This window comes from Hetaerina americana, unplaced genomic scaffold, assembly GCF_022747635.1.
Source record: "Hetaerina americana unplaced genomic scaffold, ioHetAmer1.1.p SCAF_3, whole genome shotgun sequence".
NCBI lineage: Eukaryota > Metazoa > Arthropoda > Insecta > Odonata > Calopterygidae > Hetaerina > Hetaerina americana.
Window position 1 is genome coordinate 5,897,909 of NW_027286874.1, and position 20,841 is coordinate 5,918,749.

The 20,841-nt window shown below is 35.5% G+C and overlaps 1 protein-coding gene across 3 annotated transcripts; it reads left to right on the forward strand.

Annotated features, from left to right (window-relative positions):
• Positions 1–1,054: 1,054 nt before the first annotated feature.
• On the forward strand, positions 1,055–18,695 carry Nle (notchless protein homolog 1). 3 transcript variants are annotated; one of them, XM_071587628.1, is made up of 12 exons: positions 1,068–1,083; positions 1,159–1,314; positions 1,393–1,553; positions 4,913–5,049; positions 6,204–6,378; positions 7,966–8,158; positions 10,239–10,380; positions 13,418–13,552; positions 16,217–16,334; positions 16,811–16,914; positions 17,798–17,924; positions 18,131–18,695. In XM_071587628.1, the coding sequence occupies exons 2-12, from the start codon at positions 1,171–1,173 to the stop codon at positions 18,141–18,143; spliced, it is 1,449 nt and encodes a 482-aa protein (XP_071443729.1). In that variant the 5' UTR covers positions 1,068–1,083; positions 1,159–1,170; the 3' UTR covers positions 18,144–18,695. The 3 variants fall into 3 exon arrangements, with proteins under 3 accessions (XP_071443728.1, XP_071443730.1, XP_071443729.1); XM_071587627.1 differs by having other exon boundaries at positions 1,055–1,314; XM_071587629.1 differs by lacking the exon at positions 18,131–18,695 and having other exon boundaries at positions 1,055–1,314; positions 17,798–17,928.
• Positions 18,696–20,841: the final 2,146 nt, after the last annotated feature.

The following is a 20,841-nucleotide window of genomic DNA, read 5'->3' on the forward strand; positions in this document are numbered from 1 at the left end:
AGATGCAAGGAATTGAGTTCATTCCTTGAATGTGAAGTGCACACACCCTTGTAAGAGTACCACGCTCGTTTATTGAAGGATATTTCTGTCCTAGGTTTTGATGTGGTATGCAACTTTGAAGTTAGAGTGTGGTAACAAAGGTTGATTCCATCATTTGCAAGTGGAAGAATTATCCCAGGAAGCATAAGCGTGATATCTAAGTCCAAATACCCCATACCTATATATCAGCAGCTAAAAGGCATCTTAGCAACAAAAAGCATCTTAGGTTAACACCCACCAATGCTCTGAGCCAGATTAGAAAATGATGCATTTTAAAAGAGAAGGAAGATGGTGATAGGCGTCTTAAGTGATGATGCAAAGAAAACACTCGAGAACACATTAGAATGGGGGGTAGGTTAGCATCATATCTTCGTGGAAAGAGGATAAGGATAGGTTAAATGTTTTTAAAATGCGAGGTGGGAGGAGAATGGTAGAGATAAAATGGATGGGAAGAATAATGAAAGGTGTTGAAGCACCATGTAGGAAGAGAGGGCCGTTGGAGAAATTTCAGGAAATCAAGCAAAAGGATACTGAGAGGCCGTGCATGTTGAACATCGTAATTGTAGAGAATACTGGAAAAGCGCGGCAAATCTTGTCAAAAAAAGGCAATCGGACATAATTCAAAAGATGTAGAAAGTATGCAGAGCTAAAGATAAGTTATTAAAATATATAGCATGGGATTCAAGGGTGTTTCGTGTCACGTTAGTCAGGACCCACACGTACAATAGTTCAAGGGTCCAGTAAAACCTCCCCAAACCCAGTAGGTTAAAGCTAATAATAATGTGAGTTACGTTGGATTTTGTATTTTTTCAATTCAGGTATTGAATCGAAACAATTCAGCGTAATTATCAGTTGTTACATTCATTAACGACGTTGGCTGGGATATTTAAGGAACGCTGCCGCGCCTAATCATATAGTGCGATCAATCGACTTTGAAGAACTCTATCGATAGTCTCATCGCACATCCATATTGACATTTGACATACGAAAACAGCTATCAGCAGCATGTATTGAAGGCGTGCGGGTTTGTTTACTACTTAGAAGGTATGCTAAATTTCCGGCTAAATTTGTAATTTTGTTAAATTTTATGGGTATTGTAAAATCTTCCCCAAAAAATAGTGTTATTCAGTCATGATGGAAAGTGACTCGAGTTCTCGCCGCGTGTTATCCAGATTTAAGTCCGAAGGCGGAGAAATTGTGGGGAATTTGATCGATTTACCGCTAGAAATATCAGTCGACAAATTGCAGCTTATATGTAACGCCCTCTTACAGCAGGTATGTAATTATTATACACTTTATTTCGGATGTGGTGTCTACCAACATCCTTTTCCTACCAACTCTCCCTTCTTATAGGAGGAGGAAACTCCTTTCGCGTTTTTTGTGAATGACAAGGAGATAACCAATACCCTAGGCACCGCAGTAGATGAAAGTACTTTGAATACTGAGCAGGTACTGGATATTGTTTATCAACGACAAGCTGTTTTCCGAGTAAGACCGGTTACTAGATGCACGAGGTGAGTCCGAGTTTGTGAGCCATAAAGGGAAACTTGGGAGAAGGGTCTTGTGTTCTAGTGCATGGTGCTGGTGGACACCCCAAGCCACAACCAATGCTGTGTAATTACTACAGTTAGGAATTAATTAATATTAGTACTGAGTATTGTAAATACAAAAAAAACAGAAATGTGTTAAATGGATTTCAATTAAATGTTATAATTTTTCCTCAACATTAGCAGTTTACTCATTGAATTTTTATGCATATGCTTGTTTTATGACCTTTTTGAATTAAAACTAAATAGATTTTTATATTTTTACTCTACACGTAATTTCTCTAGCCAATAAAATAAATTCAAATTAATTTATTGGGAACCATATCTTCCTGGGAAACCAACTTAACTTGCCTTCGGGCTTTTTCTAAAGTAGCCTCTATTAATGATTACCCTTAGCCCTTTGGCTCTTACACCACTTCTGGTTTTCAAGCCAAGAAAGCTCCTGCCTTATTTCTGCACGTTTCAAGCTTTTTTCAAATAATTTTTGTTAGTCTGTTTTTCCACTTTCGCCATATCTATTTAACTTATATATTGAGGAGGTTATAGAGACAATAAAATAGGAAACAATTGGTATAAAGTTAAATGGTAGAAATATGCACTGCATCAGGTTTACAGATGATATTGTGACCCTGGAAGAATCGTCCAAAGATATGAATAGAATGCTCAACACCCTGCCCATAGCTTTAAAAAATGGAAACTGAAAATATGTGCAAAGAAAACCAAAGATATGATACTTTCTAGGAACAAACCCCCTCTAAATTTAATGATAGGAGAATCAGTGATAAGCCTAGTAGAAGAGTTCTACTGCCTTGTGAGAGTAATTACAAGAGACAACAGATGCACCTCGGCAGTGAAAAGAAGGATAGCCTTGACGAAGAAGGTATATGAAAATCAAATGAGTCTTTTAGGAAACAAACATATGAAATTGGAAAATCCGTTGCAAAAACGTTTATTTGGAGTACATTATTATATGGATGTAAAATTTGGGCATTGGGAAAGAGGGAAAGGCTCGGTTGGAAGCAATGGAAATGTGGATTTGGAGCAGGATAACAAGAACAAGATGGACGGACAAGTAAGCAACAGAAGTATTGGGATAAATGAGGGAGAAAAGGAAAATTAAAATGTTCTCAGACGTACACCTTCCTGGAAAATATGGAGGGGAAAATAATAGGAAAAATCGGAAGAGGAAGGCCAAAAAGGAAATTTATTGATGATATTAAAAGCACTATGGGAGTGGTAATGTACAATGATTTGAAAAGAATGGAAATAGAGATAGACCAATGGCTGCAATGACGAGGCTCTGCCTTTAGAAGATGATGATGAGTCTGTTTTTAGGTCATGGATAATGAAAGTTTACTTAATGTTGAAAAGCATTTTAGTTTCTATTTAGAAATTTATACTGTGTCAAATTAAAAATAATTTACCTAAAATATTAAGCGAAAAAATTTTTTGATGAAAGACTAAATTTTTTTTACAAATAATATAACTATTACCAACTGTACATTTATTGAATAATGGAGGATATATTATGAAATGTTACATTCATCTCTATTTTATAAAAATGTGATGCCAATATTCCTATTTAATGATGTAAAATAATGCATTATATGGAAAGTATTTTTCACACCGTCAGCATTTGTTTGGCCAAACACTCCCCATGCAAGCCTTTATTGCGTCAAATGCTAGACAGTTGTGGATCTTATTCTTTTATTTTGAGAGCTTCACACACAGCAATTAGCCTCTTTTTTTGCATGCAGTACTCCTACTTTTGATGAACTGTCCCTCATTGAAACCCATGCTTTACCCAAATGCTCAAAGATACTGATTACAAATGCTAGCCTTGACTGAGGTTTCCCAGGTCCTTTGTGATTTTCCTTTTATAGAATATAAATTCATTATTATCCTTGATATTATACTCAATACAACTTTCTTCCAATATTTTGCGCTCTTTCCTTTATCTATGCAAATATATAACATACATCAGAAGAGTCAAGAGGTTGGTTGATCCGGGCTATTTCCATTGTGCACTAAATGAAAAAATTGCAAAATCACTGCAAAGTAATGCTTGGAAAACATTTCACGAAACAATGGTCCTGAATTTGCTGTTGACGAGTAAGAAATATAGAAGACTTTCTGTTAAGTCCAAATTCAGAATGCATGCCAAGAATGCTTTCATCTCAGCCACAGTAATATTTTTCCATTTCTTCAGTAGCGGTGATAGCTGTTTGGCATTTGTTGAAAGATACTGGTGGGTGTTACTATTTGTTTGTGATAAAAAGAGGTTATAAGGATTCCATCAAGAATAGGCATAAATATGCATTAGGAAGATAGTCTGATGAAGGTGCATGTTGGACCAACCATTTCCTGGAAGAAATGAAGCATGGGATGGGGTTGTTCGGGCTCTTCAATGACTTGCCATCTGCCATTCACTGATTCAGATTCATTTTCACTGTCTGTTATTTCTGGCCTAAATTCACACTCTTTCAAATTCAAAATCACTTTCTGATGAAGAGAGCGATTCACTTTTGCCTAGCCCATTGACGAAATAACCCGTAATTTCTTTATCAGTCTTCATGAATTTGTGTGAAGGACCTGCCTTTGTGGGTTTCAGAAATTATTCAATCGAGGTATCACAGTTTTGGCAGTAAAAAAAGTTTGGTACTAATAAAAAGTCCGTGCTCTCTAAAAGAAATTAGAGGTAAGAGAATCATAGAGTTGCTGCAAATAATCCACATGAGGGGTACAATGAGTCTGCGAACTCCTCTTTCTTGTCCTTTATTATTTATTTCATCATAACTTTTGCCGTCATCTTTCTACCCTGCTTACCCAACATCTGCCTTTTTTTGGTTTTCCCCTGTAGTTTCCTTTCTTCACCCACCCTATGTAAAACCTCAGCATTGTAGTCCTCTCTGCCCAATCTAATTTCATCCCCTCACTTTAAATATTAGGTCTCACATCCATAAAGCAATAGCTTCAATATTAAAACCTTATGTAATTTCTTCTTCACATCTTTACTCAATGTACCAGGCATCTTTTTTCTTCTTGCAAATGCCTCTTTTTTCTAATGTGATCATTTTCCTAACGCCACTCTTACCATAAGCTTTTTCCTCTAAAATGCTGCCCAAATTGATAAACGTGCTCTAGATAATTCCCTCCTACTCTGTTGATCTTAACTTTTCTAATTCTTGAGAATCTCATTATATTTGTTTTCTCATGGTTGATCCCCAGTCCAGTACAGTTTCATAATTGTTTGGGAGAAGTTTTATGGTTGGTGGATGTAACGCTGAATTTCTGCATACCTGATAATACTCATGTGATTTTTCCAGTTCTATCCCGGGGCATGCAGAGGCTGTGACAATAGTTAATTTTAGCCCTGATGGTCAGCATTTAGCCAGTGGATCTGGAGATACTACTGTTCGATTCTGGGATGTGAAGACTCAGACACCACATTTTGTTTGCAAAGGTATTTCTTTGTGTGTTAATGTAGATTTCAAGATTCTCGTTGCTTTTTTTTGATGTTTGAAAAAACTTTTTCTTTTGGTCTAATTTTAATCCTTCCTTTAAACTTCCAAAGAAAATGGATGGTGTTTCATAATAAAAAATAAATCTTGGCTTAGATATCTATTGGTTCTTTCTTTTCCTGTACAAATATAGATCGATCCCTGCCACCTCACTTTGTTTAGAGTAGCTTAATCACAGTGGCAGATGTCATTCTCTGCTTCTTTTCTCTCCTTACTGCTCTGCTGAATTGAATTTGTATATATATTTTAAAAGAGATGGGAAAAAATTATCTGAACTTTGTTAACATTGAGTGTGAGTTGGTCTTCTGTCCACCAATTGTTGGTATTGCTACTAGCCTCTCTCTAGTATTGACTTAATGAATTGAGGATGATGATAAAATTAAATTTGTATAATCATCAAACAGTAAATTTAATTACACCTATTTTATTTAAGGCCAATGAAAGTTTTTTTATTGATACAAATTAAGAATAGTAGTGTGCCTAAAGTGGTACTCTGGGGGACAACCAGGACTATATGTTCGTGGTTGGGCATGTATCTCTGAGAAGTAATAATAATATTACAATCTGTGTGCAGTTGTGGAGGCAAAATCGAGGACTCCCGCAAGTGACATTTCTTATTGCCATCCCTACACAGTCAAAGAGTATCACAATGTTCATGGTCTCATACTTAAGTTAGTTCAGAAAGTAGTCCCAATATCTCTTGCATACTGACAAGTGTGTGTTTTATTAATTGCTTGATACATTGCAGATATGGTATAACTTTCCTTTTGGAAACTATATTACATGATTTAAAGTAGATTTGTCTTTCAAAGAATATTTAGAGCTTTTCATCGATGACTTTTTCAAAAAAAGGTGTTTCATACTGCAGGATTCTTTGGAAAACATTCATGATCATATGCAGAAGTCTGCTCGAATAAAATTGAAAGGCTCTTTTTTCACTCTTGGCCTATTGCAGTTTATGGTGGTGATTTCTACTGTTTTCATTGCCATACTTTAATCAAAGTATTTCATCAATATGATAAATTGCATTAACTTGAAGAAAATTAGTGCAGTTGAATGTAGGAATAATGTAATGATGTACTTTGATGTGTGTCAGGTCACAAGCATTGGGTCCTAGTGCTGGCATGGTCTCCTGATGGTTCCTCGTTGGCCTCTGGCTGCAAGAGTGGGCAGATACTCCTATGGGATCCCATTGCAGGGAAGCAGAAGGGGAAGCAGCTGGTTGGGCACAAGCAGTGGATAACATCACTTTCCTGGGAACCATTCCACAGGCGAGTAGATCACTGATGGTGGTGGGAGAAGGGCGTACCATCGGGGTAACATTTATGAGTCCTGGAAAGTATGAATGAATCTTTGTAAAAATGTAAAGAAAGGTTATTCTTTAGAAAAAAATATAAAATCTCAAGATATGAGATGTAGTGAACTGTGGAAATGAGTGTGTCAGGGTAGTATTGACCAATGCTTTTACTTTCGGTTCTATTCCCGTGAAGGTGAAGCAAGAAATGAAATGAAGGGTTTGAAAATACAAGGGTAATTTGAAAAGTTCTTGGAATGGAATAGAAATAAATGAGTGAATTTTTTTTATTTCCCAATGTAGTCTCCCTGTGCACTCATGCACTTGGTCTAGTGATGTTGCAATGTCATGATCCCATCTCAAAAATCAGACTCCTTCAGGCCTGCAAAATACCTGTCAACTTTGGTTGTTAGTTCTTTGTTTGAAGAGAATCTCCATCTACCGAGGAAAATTTTTAACTTGGGGAAGAGATGGAAATCTGATGGAGTAAGATAAGGTGGGTGTGGCTAAAGTTCATATCTTAGTTCACATACTTGTATTTTTTCCATGGCAATGACACTTTTGTGTGGCCATGCATTGTCTTGATGAAAGATGACTTTCTTCCTTGCCAAACCTGGCCTTTTTCCGTGTATCTTTTAGTGTAGTTGGTCCAGGAGGTTAGCGTAGTATTGTTCAGCAATTGTTTGACCAGTGGGAAGGTAATCTATCAGCAGAATCCCTTTAACATCCCAGAAAACTGGAGCTGTCACCTTTCTGGCCAACCGTATTGCCTTTGCTTTTTTTAGTGTTGATGAGTCAACACATTTCCACTGCTTTGACTGCTCTTTTGTCTCTGGAGTATTGTATTGGAACCAAGTTTCATCTGTTGTCACAAACCGGTGCAGAAAATCTTGTTGGTAACTCTTCGGGTCGGTTTGGAATTTCCATTCTGATGCATTTGTGATCCTGCATCAAGAGTCGCGACCCATCTGGGAAACAATTTTCTCAACTCTTTTGTTCCCTTGGCAACAGTTGAATATGAAGGAGCAGAGTCCACCAGAGTATTCTGAAAGTCTGCATGTATTTCCTTTGCTTCCATACCTTTCTTTACAAAGCATGTAATCACTGCTTGAATCTCAATTTTTTCCATCATCACAAATTACTTCACGGGAACAACAACACGGAGGCATTTGCACCACAGATCTCTTCCCCGAGCACTGATGTGTTGGGTGTTCACTCATAAATGATTACCTTTTACTACGTGGAATCTCATTTTGCTAGCGCTGCCATGTGGTAGTGATTCCGAGAACCTTTCAAACTACCCTTGTGTCCACTATCACCCCAGGCAAAGTGTGATAGTCAAAATCCTGTATGTTTGTAAACATGCGTAATACACATCCTAAATTTTTAAAAAATTGTATGGATTGAAATGTTTATGTTTTATAAATGGAAAAATATGAAATGATAATTTTTTAAAGTAAAAAAATCAACTAGATCAAATAGGTCCTTCCTTTAAAAATTAAGGTTGTGTGTTGTAATGTATAGATATGGCATGCCTTACTTCTCAAATTGTGAAAACTTTCAGAAATCCAGATTGCCGTAAATTGGCCAGCTCCTCCAAGGATGGTGATGTGCGCGTTTGGGATGCAATTCTGGGGACTTGCTTGCTGGTGCTGTCAGGCCATGTGCAGGGAGCCACCTGTGTTCGATGGGGAGGGACAGGTCTCCTGTACTCTGCCTCTCAAGATCGTACTATCAAAGTTTGGAGGTCTAATGATGTAAGCAGGCGATATCACATAAAAGCCTCTAAATTCAAGCATAGAAAATCAGGCATATTTGTAAATCAAATTTTTTCTTTGATATTTGCAACATGTTCTATCTCCAGTTAAAGCCTTGTGTTTAAACTAGATGAAATTTGTTTGCTCTACATTAACCAAAAACCATTGATGACGACAAAATTTCTAAGATTCCTACTTTCTTGCTGCGCATTTGTATATTTTCTTAATTTTATAAGTTTTTGGTCATGGATAAATAGGATTGTCTTGTTCTGTCTGATTTTAGATTTAGCAAAAATATATTTATTTTATGTTTCTAATTTAGCATTTTAGAAATACAGGTCCCTGTACATGTATGGAAAGTCATGCATGTGATAAATTTGTCGGATTAGTCAACATACTGGTAGGTAACACAGCTTATAACTTCTCATTTGATGGATAGTGTAATGTACTTTCAGTGTGCTCCGTATTACTCCATAGTTGGGAGTATGTATCACCAATCATTCTGGCATTTGAATGCAGAAGCTTTATGTGGGTGCACAGTAGAACACCAGTTACACCAACCTGAGTCCTATTTATTTTGGTTAGTTTCTGGGGTGATAGTTATCATTAAAACAAGTGAAACCCAAAATTTGCTGACACTGTGAGCAAAAAACAAAGTTAGATTGCTAGAAAATAATAATAAGAGGATGGATGGGAACCTGATGTTTGCAGGATGGCTGAGATGTGCCATTTTCCACAGTTGCATGAATCTCATTATTGCTGGAGGAATACTGATCTTCCAGTTCGTTATTTGACACTGTGGTGTAAAAGTCATGTGAGGGGTGGATCAGGCTATGAGGTGGATGACGTGCATATTCTTACACAGCAAAACTTCACAATGGACCTACCACACTCTGATACCATATGGATGGGTATTATCAATTTGATTTATGGCACCTCTGGGGTCTTGGGCATTCGTGATAAATTGTAGATTCAAACTGGATATGCAATCTGCTGTAGCAATGGATTCACGGTCAGCTCTTTGCTTGTTGTCTTGGTTCAGTTGATCTTGATTGAAGATAGTGTCAGCTGAAGATCTGATGTTATCATTACACCAGTTGTTTTGATATCACATCATTGCTAAGCTCTGGTGCCATTTTATCATGATGATGTCTTCTGATCACCACTTATATTTTGCAGCAGAACACACTAGGCCATGTTAGGCCATGATTGCAACAGATAGACATTTGCCATTGTGTGAATTTGAAAATAAAATGAGGTGTTTTAAACAAACATTGCACCACATATGATTTAGTATGTTGGCATTGAAGACAATCTGGTTGGATAGTGGGTTGATGGTAATATTTATGTGCAAACTTTCATTACTTTGTATCAAAAGTATTATTTCATCAGCCTCAAATCAAGCATGTTATTCTAATATGTAATTGTCTCTTAAGTTCACTGTTTTAAATGGGAAAGCCATTCAAGGTATTTGATGGTGTGCGATGAGCATAACAAGGGAATTTTGTCAGAAATCTCAATCAGAGGGAAGTGTTCAATTTAAACTGAAGACTTCAGAAAATTGCATTAAAGTGAAATTTTATATTAAAAAATCCTTAGTGTTGAAAAAATATTATCATGAAACATTGAAATGTAACTTGTTTTTTTTGTTTTGAAGTTTCATCTGATATTTAAAATACTTTGGAATGCATGTATTTTTGTGAGGTATATGGTATAAGGTGGGTCGCGGTAGTCCAGTGGGTAGAGCGTTGGGCTGCTGACCATAGGGTCCCGGGTTCGATTCCCGGGTAAGGCACTCTGGGCCCCTGCAGCTCCACCCAAGCTATGTGATTTTTCGGGTACCAGGTCTTCCTGGGAAACCATAACCAGCATAGGGAAAGGAACTGGCCCCCCTACCCTGATGTGTGAATTTCACACGCCATATAGGGCTTAGTACTGGGAGATCTCTACCATCACCTACTAAACCGACCTTCGGGTTGATTACCGTGTTTTTTTATGGTGTAAGATTTCATTTCTCCATTTCTAAATAATATATGGGGAGTTTTTCTTTAAAATACTGACATGAATTATTTCTATTTAGGGAGTACTTTGCCGCACTCTGCTAGGTCATGCTCATTGGGTCAACTCGCTGACACTCAACACAGATTATGTCCTTCGAACCGGGCCATTTGAACCAGCATTGGCTGGCAGGAGAGGAGCTTTTAACTCCAACCAAGACCACAGTGAGTATGAAGTAGAAGTTGTGGAGATTTTAAATAAAATCTCCATTTGGGTTTCAGTTAAATACATGTAATGAGATATTTATGGGACTAAAAAAATACACTTTATATCCTTATCTATATAATCTATGATCCTAGCGATGAGAGCTGGGCTTCTATTTTTATTGTGTTCTCCTGAATTTGTATCCCAAAACATGATTACAACAGATCAGTAGTAAATCTTGACATATAGAATCTCTGTTTACATGTACAAAGATGCTTTGACTAAGCAAGTGTTTTGTGACAGGCCTCCAGTATTAAAATATTTTGAATCATTAAGCATATTTTTGGCATGAATCTTTTTATGCATATCTGTGTGGTTCATGGGATTTCATTTAATGTGGTGGGATGAAAATTAATATCTTGGCCACTAATTTGTACACAGTGTTCGCTTTTAAAAAGGAATTTCATTCTTTCTCTCCACTTTGTTTTTTTGTCAAAATTACAGTTATTTAAAGAGTACATAAGTTAGCCAAATGCAAAAAATGTTGGTAAATTCAGTTGCAATTTTTATACATTTTACAAATGTATTTTAATAAATTGATTTAATTTAGAGTTTTAACAATAGTTATTGGACTACCTTCTGCAGCCATTCAGGGAATTTGATGGCTGAATAGGTTGAGAGCATTTGTCATTTTTTTCCCATGAATGATTGTCATTTTTATGTGTCCATACCTAGAGTGTGTCAGTGGTTATAATAGTTTTTACTTAATGGGTAAAGGATATAATAATCAAATAGATGGAAGTTCATATTTACCCCCTACATTGACATGCATTATTAAACCTTCAGATGATCATTCCCTCAGGAGGAAAGTTTTTTGTTTTTTCCCCACAACATATGAGTGACTAGTGCGTGCTACTTTGTTATTTTTCCTCCATGTTTTCTAAGCATTAGTTAAAGTAAATGAAACATTTAAAATATTGGGGGAAAGGTAACATTTCTATCTTTAACTACAACAGTTGAAGAATTAACCCTCTTAGTGCAGTGGGGATTTCAGGGGTACTAGTGAGAAGTGCGAAGTGTAATTTAAGAAAATGTATCACCTTAGGAAAAAAAACATCATGAAGTTATTTGTTTAGATATCCATATGCAGTTTTTTTTATTTTAAAATATAATATTGTAGTTAATAATGATGTAATACATTTACATCATCTGAATAATAAATGTAATTATTACAGTATCATAAATTTGAATAAAATTTTTTAGCAATAATATTTCGATTTTTAGACACAAAACTAATATTTTTTTAATAACATTTTTCAATTAAACTACGATATTTAAATATAATAAAGAATCAAAAAGACATGTAGAAAATATTATAAATAAATAAAGAAAAACCAGTGAGTTACAAATTTTTTTGTCAGCCTCTGCATAGTTCGATTTTGTTGAAAAGGCTGATCTCACTGAGTCAAATTGGGACTTTTCCCCTTTCCTTGAGACTGCGGCAATGTGCTTACAATCTAAAGGCAGAAAAAAACTAAGATCTAACTCACAGAGAACTGCTGACAATGTAATCCATTACACAGGGCGCAATTGATTAGATACGACGGACGGCAAGAGAAACCAAAATGATTACAAAGCAGTTCTCTCATTTCCATCGTCTCAACAAAGTCTGAATAAGCAGGTATATATCAACACCACGACACCACAACACATTCAAGAGATTACAGATGAAAACAGATTAGTAGCCTTTCAGTGGCTTTTCATAGTGGAAAGACTACTCAGAAAAAAAACGAGCAAACAATTAGGCAGAGCTTCCCGACATGTACAAAACTGAACGAAAAATTATGGTAAGAATTATACTTTTTTAAAAGCATTTAAAATTGCTAATAAAAAATTTAAAAAATAGTAACGTAATTCTATGGAATTCAACCTATCGATAGCACAAAAACCATAAATTATTAAAGAAAAAACCATAAGTTACAACGATTTAAACAAAAGCCTACGCAAGAGCCGATATATCGGCCTGCCGCACTTTTCGCCAGGGATACGAAAGCCGATATATCGGCCCGCCGCACTAAGAGGGTTAAAAGTAAATTACTCAGTTCGTTTCTATATTCGATTAAATACAAGGTTTGTATAAAAAGTATTGGTAGCAATTGTTTCCAGACATGTGCGTGAAGTGCTGAAAGGAGTCTGTTGGTTAAGTGTGCGCAAGATGAGGCATTGATATGATGATAGTGCACACCATTATCACTGGAAATTCGGCGATGCAAAAGATCTATGCTAAACTCGACCGGAAGGTCTTGACGGAGGACCAAGAGTAGGGTTCAAGTGTCTGCCTGCAGATATCTGCAACGGTATCACGACAATTCCCCAACCCCCTTACAGTCCCAACTTGGCACCAGAAGGCTATTTCCTATTCCCAAAAGGGAAATTCTCCCTCAGAGGATACCACCATGGGACTTAAGTGCAGACAAAGAAGATTGCATGCATACCCTTAAGGACCTTCCAGAACCTACCTACCAGGGAGCTTTTGAGTTGTGGAAAAGCCACAGGAAAAAGTAGGTCGACGCTCAAGGGATGTAAGGGAAGAATTTTGAGGAATTCTAGCAATTTCTGAAATAGATGTAATTCTCTGAAACTTTTCCTGATACTCTTTATAAAAGTCATGTATATTGTTAGCTTTAAAATTGTTATGACTATCAGTTACTGATGGATCATCTACTTGGACCTTGTGAAGCCACTCTAAATGCCAAAAATGATTCCACTAATCTGAGAGGAATAATTTTTAACCTCCATTTTGGCTTCATGAGATATGTTGGTAGAGTCTAAGAGACTTTAAATTTGCGACAATTATATATTAAAGTTTGAATTTCTTTTCACTCCCAGTTCCACTAATTTTCATTCTAAATCAAATAGATCAATGAAAAGGTATAATTTTTTCCTTTGCGGTTATGTTAAATTTATTTGCCTGCATAATTGAGTTCTCCTGAGCAGTGAAGTTGCATTCTTACCTTGCCTGTGCTTCCATGAGCAAGACTGATTTTGTTATTCCAGGGGAGGAGATGCTGAAGAGAGCCACGGATCGATACCTTGCTGTGTGCCCAAATGAGGGTGACGAAAGAATAGTTTCTGGATCTGATGATTTCACACTTTTCATGTGGCAACCAGAGAAAGACAAGAAACCTCTTGGTGAGAATTGTTAATTGACATGGCCTAGCATTTTATTATTATTATTTTTACTACTTTTTATTTGCCTAGAGATCACAATACAAAAATACCAGGTGGGTGGTGTATTTACATGATATAAGGCTCAATTAAGATACACAAAAAAAGAAATGATGCTCACAGTTACATAATGTTTGGCACAAACCCATGAACATTGGCTGTAACATGCACATGAAATATCAAATTCAGAAAAATCATTGATCACCAACATGAATCAGACCATGACAATTGCTATAAACTAAATGTATGAACTTACTGGTCAGGGATTTGTTGAGATATTCTTCAATTGAGTAGAACATATTGTGCTGTAGATACCGTTTTAATTTATGCCTGAATGCAGCAGTTCCGTTTGTATCCTTGATACTTTTGGGTAGTTAGTTATATAATCTGATGCCCATTTCATTGGGTCCTAATTTCAATGCTTTAGTTCTTATATTCCCATAATGGATGTCATTCCTTCCTTTGGTGTAATGATGAGGATAGGCAAAGTTAAGAGAATAGTTGCCAATGTTATTTTTTATGTATAGAATTAAAAACATAATTTACATGCACGGGAGTGATAGCAAATTTAATTTATGGAAAAGAGGCCTTGAAGGAGCATTGTGAGGTTTCCTGGTGATGATTCTAATAGCTTTCTTTTGCATTTTAAAGATTGTTTGAGAAATAGCCGCTGATCCCCATAATATTAAACTGTAGGTTATATTTGAATAAATTTCCCCATAGTATAAATTGAGTAGTACAATTTTACTTGTAGTTTCATAGAGGTGTCTTAATAAGTGGCAAGTTGAACTGAGCTTGTGTTGAAGGACTTTAACATGCGTATCCCAAGAAATATTTGCGCACAGAGAAATACCTAGGAATTTGCATTCTTTCACATGCACAATTGATTGGTCATTAGTTTTTACCAGCAGATCATCTGACACGTTCTTATTGTGTGTTAAGTATACTATTTTACTTTTATTTACATTTAAGTCTGGAAGGTTGTCTGTACACCACTTGTTTATTGCAAGTGTGACAGACTTATATTTTTCCACAATCCTGGGATATTTTTGTCTTGATATTATTACATTAGTTTTGTCATCATAAAACACTGGTATTATTCCATCATTATTTGGTAAGCAGTTAGGTAGGTCATTGATGTATATCAGAAAGAGGAGTGGCCCAAGGATTGAGTCTTGTGGAATGCCTTTGTTAACTTGGTATGCTTCAGATGAATATTTTGACCCTTCAACTGATAACACTACTTTCTGAGTGTGATTATGAATATAGGACTTCATCCAGATTAGAGGAATTCCTCTAATTCCTGTTCTATTGAGTTTAATTAGTAGTCTATTGTGGTTTACATTATCAGAAGCCTTTGACAAGTCAAAAAACATTCCATGAGTTTTGCATTTAGCATCTAATGAGTTAAGTATGCTGTCAATTGCCTGGCATATAGCAGTTGTGGTAGACCTTTCAGTTATAAATCCACGCTTAGAATTTGAAAGTAGGAAGTTTTTTTCGATGATGATAAGATGCTATTTGCCTATACATGGCTTTTTCGAATATTTTAGCAAATGCATTTTGGATGGCTGTTGGTCTGTAGTTGTTCAAATCATTAACACAGCCATGGTTTTTATAAATGGGCACTACTTTTGATTCTTTTAATTGGGATGGGAAAATCCCTTGTATCAAAGATTCATTAATTAAAAATAAAAGGGGTTTTTTTTATGGCTTCAAAACAATGATGAACAACTTTACCAGGAATTTCATCTGGGCCAGTACTGGATTTGTTTCTTGGTGAGGAGACAATAGTTTTTAGATTGGTGGCAGAACAGGGCTTGGCAAACATTGACAATGGTGCATTTGCAAAAAGCACATTAGCAGGAGAAATAGTTGGGCAATATTGAAGTATGCCAATGATCATCTCTTTTAGTTGAAGCCAGAGCACAGCCTTTCTTTGATTGTTCAAAGGGTGAAAGCATTTAATTAGATGGGCCTATCAGGATTTATAAAACAAATCCCCACTTTTCAATGCTCAATGATTTTGCGTTGTGTGGTTGTTAAATCTTCCACAGTCCCCTCTATATGTTGGAATGAAAATTAATTATTTTTTCTTATTATTATTGCTTTCAGACTGTTCTTAGTAGCTATGGTTGGCCTCTGTTTTTCTTCTTTTAATGGGCGTTGAATTTTCTGCTTAAGGAAAAGATAGATATTTGAACATCAAAGTATAATGTAGAAATCTGTTTAACAAACAGTAATAACAGAGTAAATATTGAAGACTAAGAAAAGAATATCAGACATTAAAACCCAATGTGTGATTAAGTTTCTTAACTTTGTAATGTGGAATTCTACTGCTATCTCTTCTACTTCTCCTGATCAGTCAAGTATTGTTTTGAATAACAACTGCTTGAATATTTAATTTTTTTCTTTTTGCCTCCCTCATGAGTATGTAGACGTATCAAATAATCATTGCAAGAAACAGTTCTTCCAAATCTTGCCCACTTGGAGTAAATGAAGTACATAATGTTTCAAACTCAGTCATTTCTAAATTCTTGCATGCACAGGCTTGCTGTAGATACTTATTTTCTTTGCAGACATTGACTTCTTTCCTTAAGAATTAATTCTCATGCATTTTTGTTTCAGCTAGATTAACTGGACATCAGCAATTGGTGAATGATGTCAGGTTCTCTCCAGACACTCGTCTCTTGGCATCTGCTTCCTTTGACAAATCTATCAAGCTTTGGGATGGAAGGAGTGGAAGGTTAGATTTCTTTAAATTTTCTACATATTACCTGATTTCATAATTTCCATAAACTTATTAGTCAAATGATGCCTGTGATTCATGGTAATGGAGCATGACTAAAATACAGTATAAAATAGAGTCCCATCAGAATAGAATGCCATGAAGCTATTTATTGGCTCCAAAGTTATTTGATATAGTGTGGCTTTTGTTAGATTCAATTCATAATCAACTGACTGTTACTGCATTTCCTCAGATAATAAATTGGTAAATTTAGGCTTAGCATTGTGGAAAGATAAATAGTAACTTTGTTAATTTTACTAATTTGGGAATTAGCATAGTTTCATTAAGGGGAATTAACAAAGTTGCAATTTTTATTTCCACCCTTGGATATTGGCATTTCTGTATTTTTTGACTTGTAATTTTATTTTTAAATTATATTAATGTTGTAATTTGTAATGCTTTCAATCCTTTAATTAAATTTTCCCATTTATCAGTTTCCTAGGCACATTACGTGGTCACGTTCAAGCAGTGTATGTTATTTCTTGGGCTGCTGATTCTCGTCTTCTAGTTAGTGGAAGTGCTGATTCAACATTGAAAGGTACTATTTTGTCAAGTTAAATTTCATATTTTTGTATGGAATATTGGGTTTGGTATTTTACAATATCCCCATCATATAATATGGAAATTTATTTTGGATAGAGATCGCAGATAAAATTGCCTAGAACTTGAATATGCAAATATGGTTGAGATAAATGTCTTGCAAGACTTCCATCATTCATAGTGATACATTATGAGATCATTAATTGGTAACTCAATGATAAAAATATAACTAAAATGCTTTAAATCCATAAAAATGATTTAATGGTGTTATTAGATTTCTTGGATGGTGATTACATGGCAAACCACGATGGGGATTGAAATGTCAAAATAGGAGTGTTAAAGTCATTCAATGTAATTGGGATAATCACCATGGTCATGACATTTTGATTCTCTAAAATCTCCAGAAATATACATAGTAAGAGGCTGCCTCGATAGCTTAATGGACTAAAGCATGCAGCCAGAAATTAAGGGGATCTGGCTTTGAATTCCAGTCAAGGTAGAAGGTTATCACACCGTGGATGACTTTGTCCAAGTAACTGTCACGGCATCTCCTGCATTACTTGAATGTTCGGCGAGGGTGTTTGGCCAATGTTGTAATAAACCAGCGATTGGTTAATGGTCAATGGGAACCAAAGGCATCTTCAAACATTAAACCCATCGTAAAGAGTGCCATAAATGCAAAAATGGACAATAGGTATGCAGCTGGGTCTCATTAAGTTCATTCAAAGTTGAAGTGTTGAATTTTTCTTTGCTCTGTTAAAGGAAAATATTGGTAATTGGATATGTATCATGACTCTATTTCTTTGTCCAATGTATACATTATCTATTTTGGGAATTTTTAATTAATCCACATAATATTCTTACCTTTTGATTTCATTTAGTGTGGAATGTGAAGAAACAGAAGTTAGAAATGGACCTTCCTGGACATGCTGATGAGGTTTATGCTGTTGATTGGTCTCCTGATGGGCTTGTTGTTGCCAGTGGTGGGAAGGACAAACTGCTCAGACTGTAAGCAGATTAGCAACTATTCCGTGTATTATTGAAAAATTACATGCTCTGTGCTAGATATAGACTGTAAAAATAGTATTTTTTTGACCGTTACATTCACTAATGAATGTCTCTTTTTTACTGATTAGCATCTGTTAATGTTAAAGTGAATACATATTTCTGTCAAATGAATATGACTGAATGATTATTGTTTTTTGTGTACTTAGGTGGCAGAGGTGAATTGGAAACTAGTTGGTATGAAAGCTGTTCGAAATAATGGAAGACATATAATTGACTTTTGATATGAGATGCCCTCAGATGAATGTGCCACTGACATGTTGAGATGTGTCTTCTGCTTCTGGGATGTTTGGCGGAGTTGAATGTCTTGTCTATGAAGGATCTTAAGTTGTCGGTGGGCTAATAATGGTTTCTCTAATATTTTTCTTAAAGTAGTTTACTCTTTCTGTGCTAGTGTAGCCAAACATATGCATAAGTTAGCTCACATTGCATTGAAAATTATATTTTATTATGACTTTTTTGGTTTAATGTGTGGTGATTCTGGAAAAACTTCCTCTGTTGTGAGGAGAGTTGACAAATTTGAGAGCTGGAGAAAAACATTTAAGCCCATTGTGTTTAATGAAAAAAGTTACCAGATAGTGAATTGGACAGTCTTTTCATGGAATGGCATTGTGACAAGAATATTTGAATTGTGAAAAGTAAGAAGATTGGCACGGGTGTTGTTGGTCATTTTTAATGTTGCTGTTGGAATATATTTTGTCATTAAAACTTTTACATGTGACTTTTATTATTTTCACAAAAAAATGCTAAATTTCACATTCTGCACATAATCTGAGAGTAAAATCAGGATGATTGATGCTGGAAGTACATGATAAAATTGATGACCATGTGCAGCATTAAAAAAATTGAAGGAAATCCATGTAGTCTTGAAATTTATCCAAACTCCCACTCCTGTCATTATTCATCATCTGGAATGTTTTTGATCACCAGTTGAATCAGTTTCAATCATGATGGCCATCAGTACAACTCATCTATTTCTGTTTCTCCTTTACTGTCTTAATGAAACATCCCCAAATATGTTCCTAAGTTTTACACCAATATTTATTTTACTCGCTTGTGGCATAGTTTTCCAGTGGTTGATGATCATGTGCACACATTCAATCTCTTCATAAAAAACAAATGAAAATTCTTTGTATTTTTTTTGTCGTTTTGGCATGAAATATGAAAACTTGAGGGTCTAGATTTAAATAGTATGTGGTTAGCCCAAATATCTATTAAATTAATTTCTTTTTACCAAATGTATTTCGTTCGAGTTTAGTATATTTCTTTTTGATTTCTGATGAATTTTAATGGCTTAAATGCCATACACATACCTCTTTGAATCTGTAGAAGACCATTCCTGAGATATTGACATCATTTCCTGGAAATTGCACTAGGGCACTCCATTAGGGTGGCCGATCTGTCATGGGAAAAAGTATGGAATCATTCTATTTAAAAAATATGGAGAATTGAGGAAATGAATCAATTTTTTTTTTAAGTCAGGAGTTTGGTTTTTTATGAGAAATGGGATATCTCATATAATACCAAATGGATGGAATGGATAAGAATGATGTTCCTTTTTGCTGTGAGATAAGTATCCCAATGCTTGCTGCAGGGTATCATGTTCAACAATAGATGTTATCATTCAACTGACTTCACTTAATGGAAGGTGTTTTTAGTTAGGTCTATTGGGTCATAAAAAATATTCATTAGAAAAAGTTTTGTTTGGCAATTGTAGTGTCCTGCAGACCTTCTTCACTTTTCTACATAATATCTATTTACTTCAAAGAACTTGTTGTGATGCTGTGCTAGCTTCTTTAATCCCTCTGCATAGAAGTTCGCCACTTAGCCATTAAGCCAGTCGACAATGGCAGTATTGAGTTCCTCATCATCTTCAAATTATTGTTCTCCGAGCCACTGTTTCAAGTTTTGCAAGATGAAGAAATAGTCACTAAGCGCAAGGTGAAGTCATTTCTGTCTTGTTGATAGCAGCCCATTAATGCTCATCTACTCTAAATTCTTTGTGCTGGTTGGTAAGCATTTTAAGTATCCACGTTGCACACAAGTTGTGATATCGTAGCTTTTCTGTAACATAATGTAAACAGTGGTGCATCCAACAATAGGAAAATTGCCAGCCAGAGCACTAATCATCCTAGGACTAGGCACAACTGTCAATGTATTTGGGCAGCTGATGATCCCATTGCACACAAAAATTGAATCATAGCACGCACTTTGTAACTGGGAGGAGCAACATTTTCCATGGAAATTATCTCTATTCACTGATAGGCAAACAACTAATGAATCAAAACAATAGCTTCAGAAACAATCATAGATGGCACTGCATGACTTCAATTTTGTTCTGATATTGCAATTTTTTCAATATGAGAAAATGGCCATTCCTTTTCAAATGTGCCTCATACCCTTGGCAAGTATTGAGGGATGATCCATAAAAATATGTAATCAGATTCCAAATGCTGGGAGAAATATTGAGACAAAGACATTGCATAATTTTTGGGGGAAAAATCTATAATAAGAATCCATGAAATCAGTGGCTACCATGGTCATTGGGCATTAGGATGTCTGTTATTGATTTAATTTTCAAAGTTAGGAAATTGTTGAATGGATTAGTAATAGGAAATAACTGACTAATTCACACTTTTGGTGTTCACATAAGGTCAGATTTTGTTTTAATTCATTTTAATTTGTGAATTTAAGATATGTTAGGTTTGGCTTTTGGATCCACTGTTATATATTGGTCTGCTTCTCATAATCTCTTAAAATACAAGATTGTATTTAGATTCGACCATCAAAACTAATCTGCTTATTAATTGAACTGTGGGTATTTGATAATTGGTGAAAAATAATGGTGCTTTTTGAGCTC

Excerpts from the sequence above, each read along its gene's own strand:
- Nle (XM_071587627.1), top strand. The coding sequence starts at position 1,171 with ATGATGGAAAGTGACTCGAGTTCTCGCCGCGTGTTATCCAGATTTAAG. Across the intron at positions 1,554-4,912 it reads CCGGTTACTAGATGCACGAG|TTCTATCCCGGGGCATGCAG; the intron begins GTGAGTCCGAGT and ends TGATTTTTCCAG. Across the intron at positions 16,915-17,797 it reads TGCTGATTCAACATTGAAAG|TGTGGAATGTGAAGAAACAG; the intron begins GTACTATTTTGT and ends GATTTCATTTAG.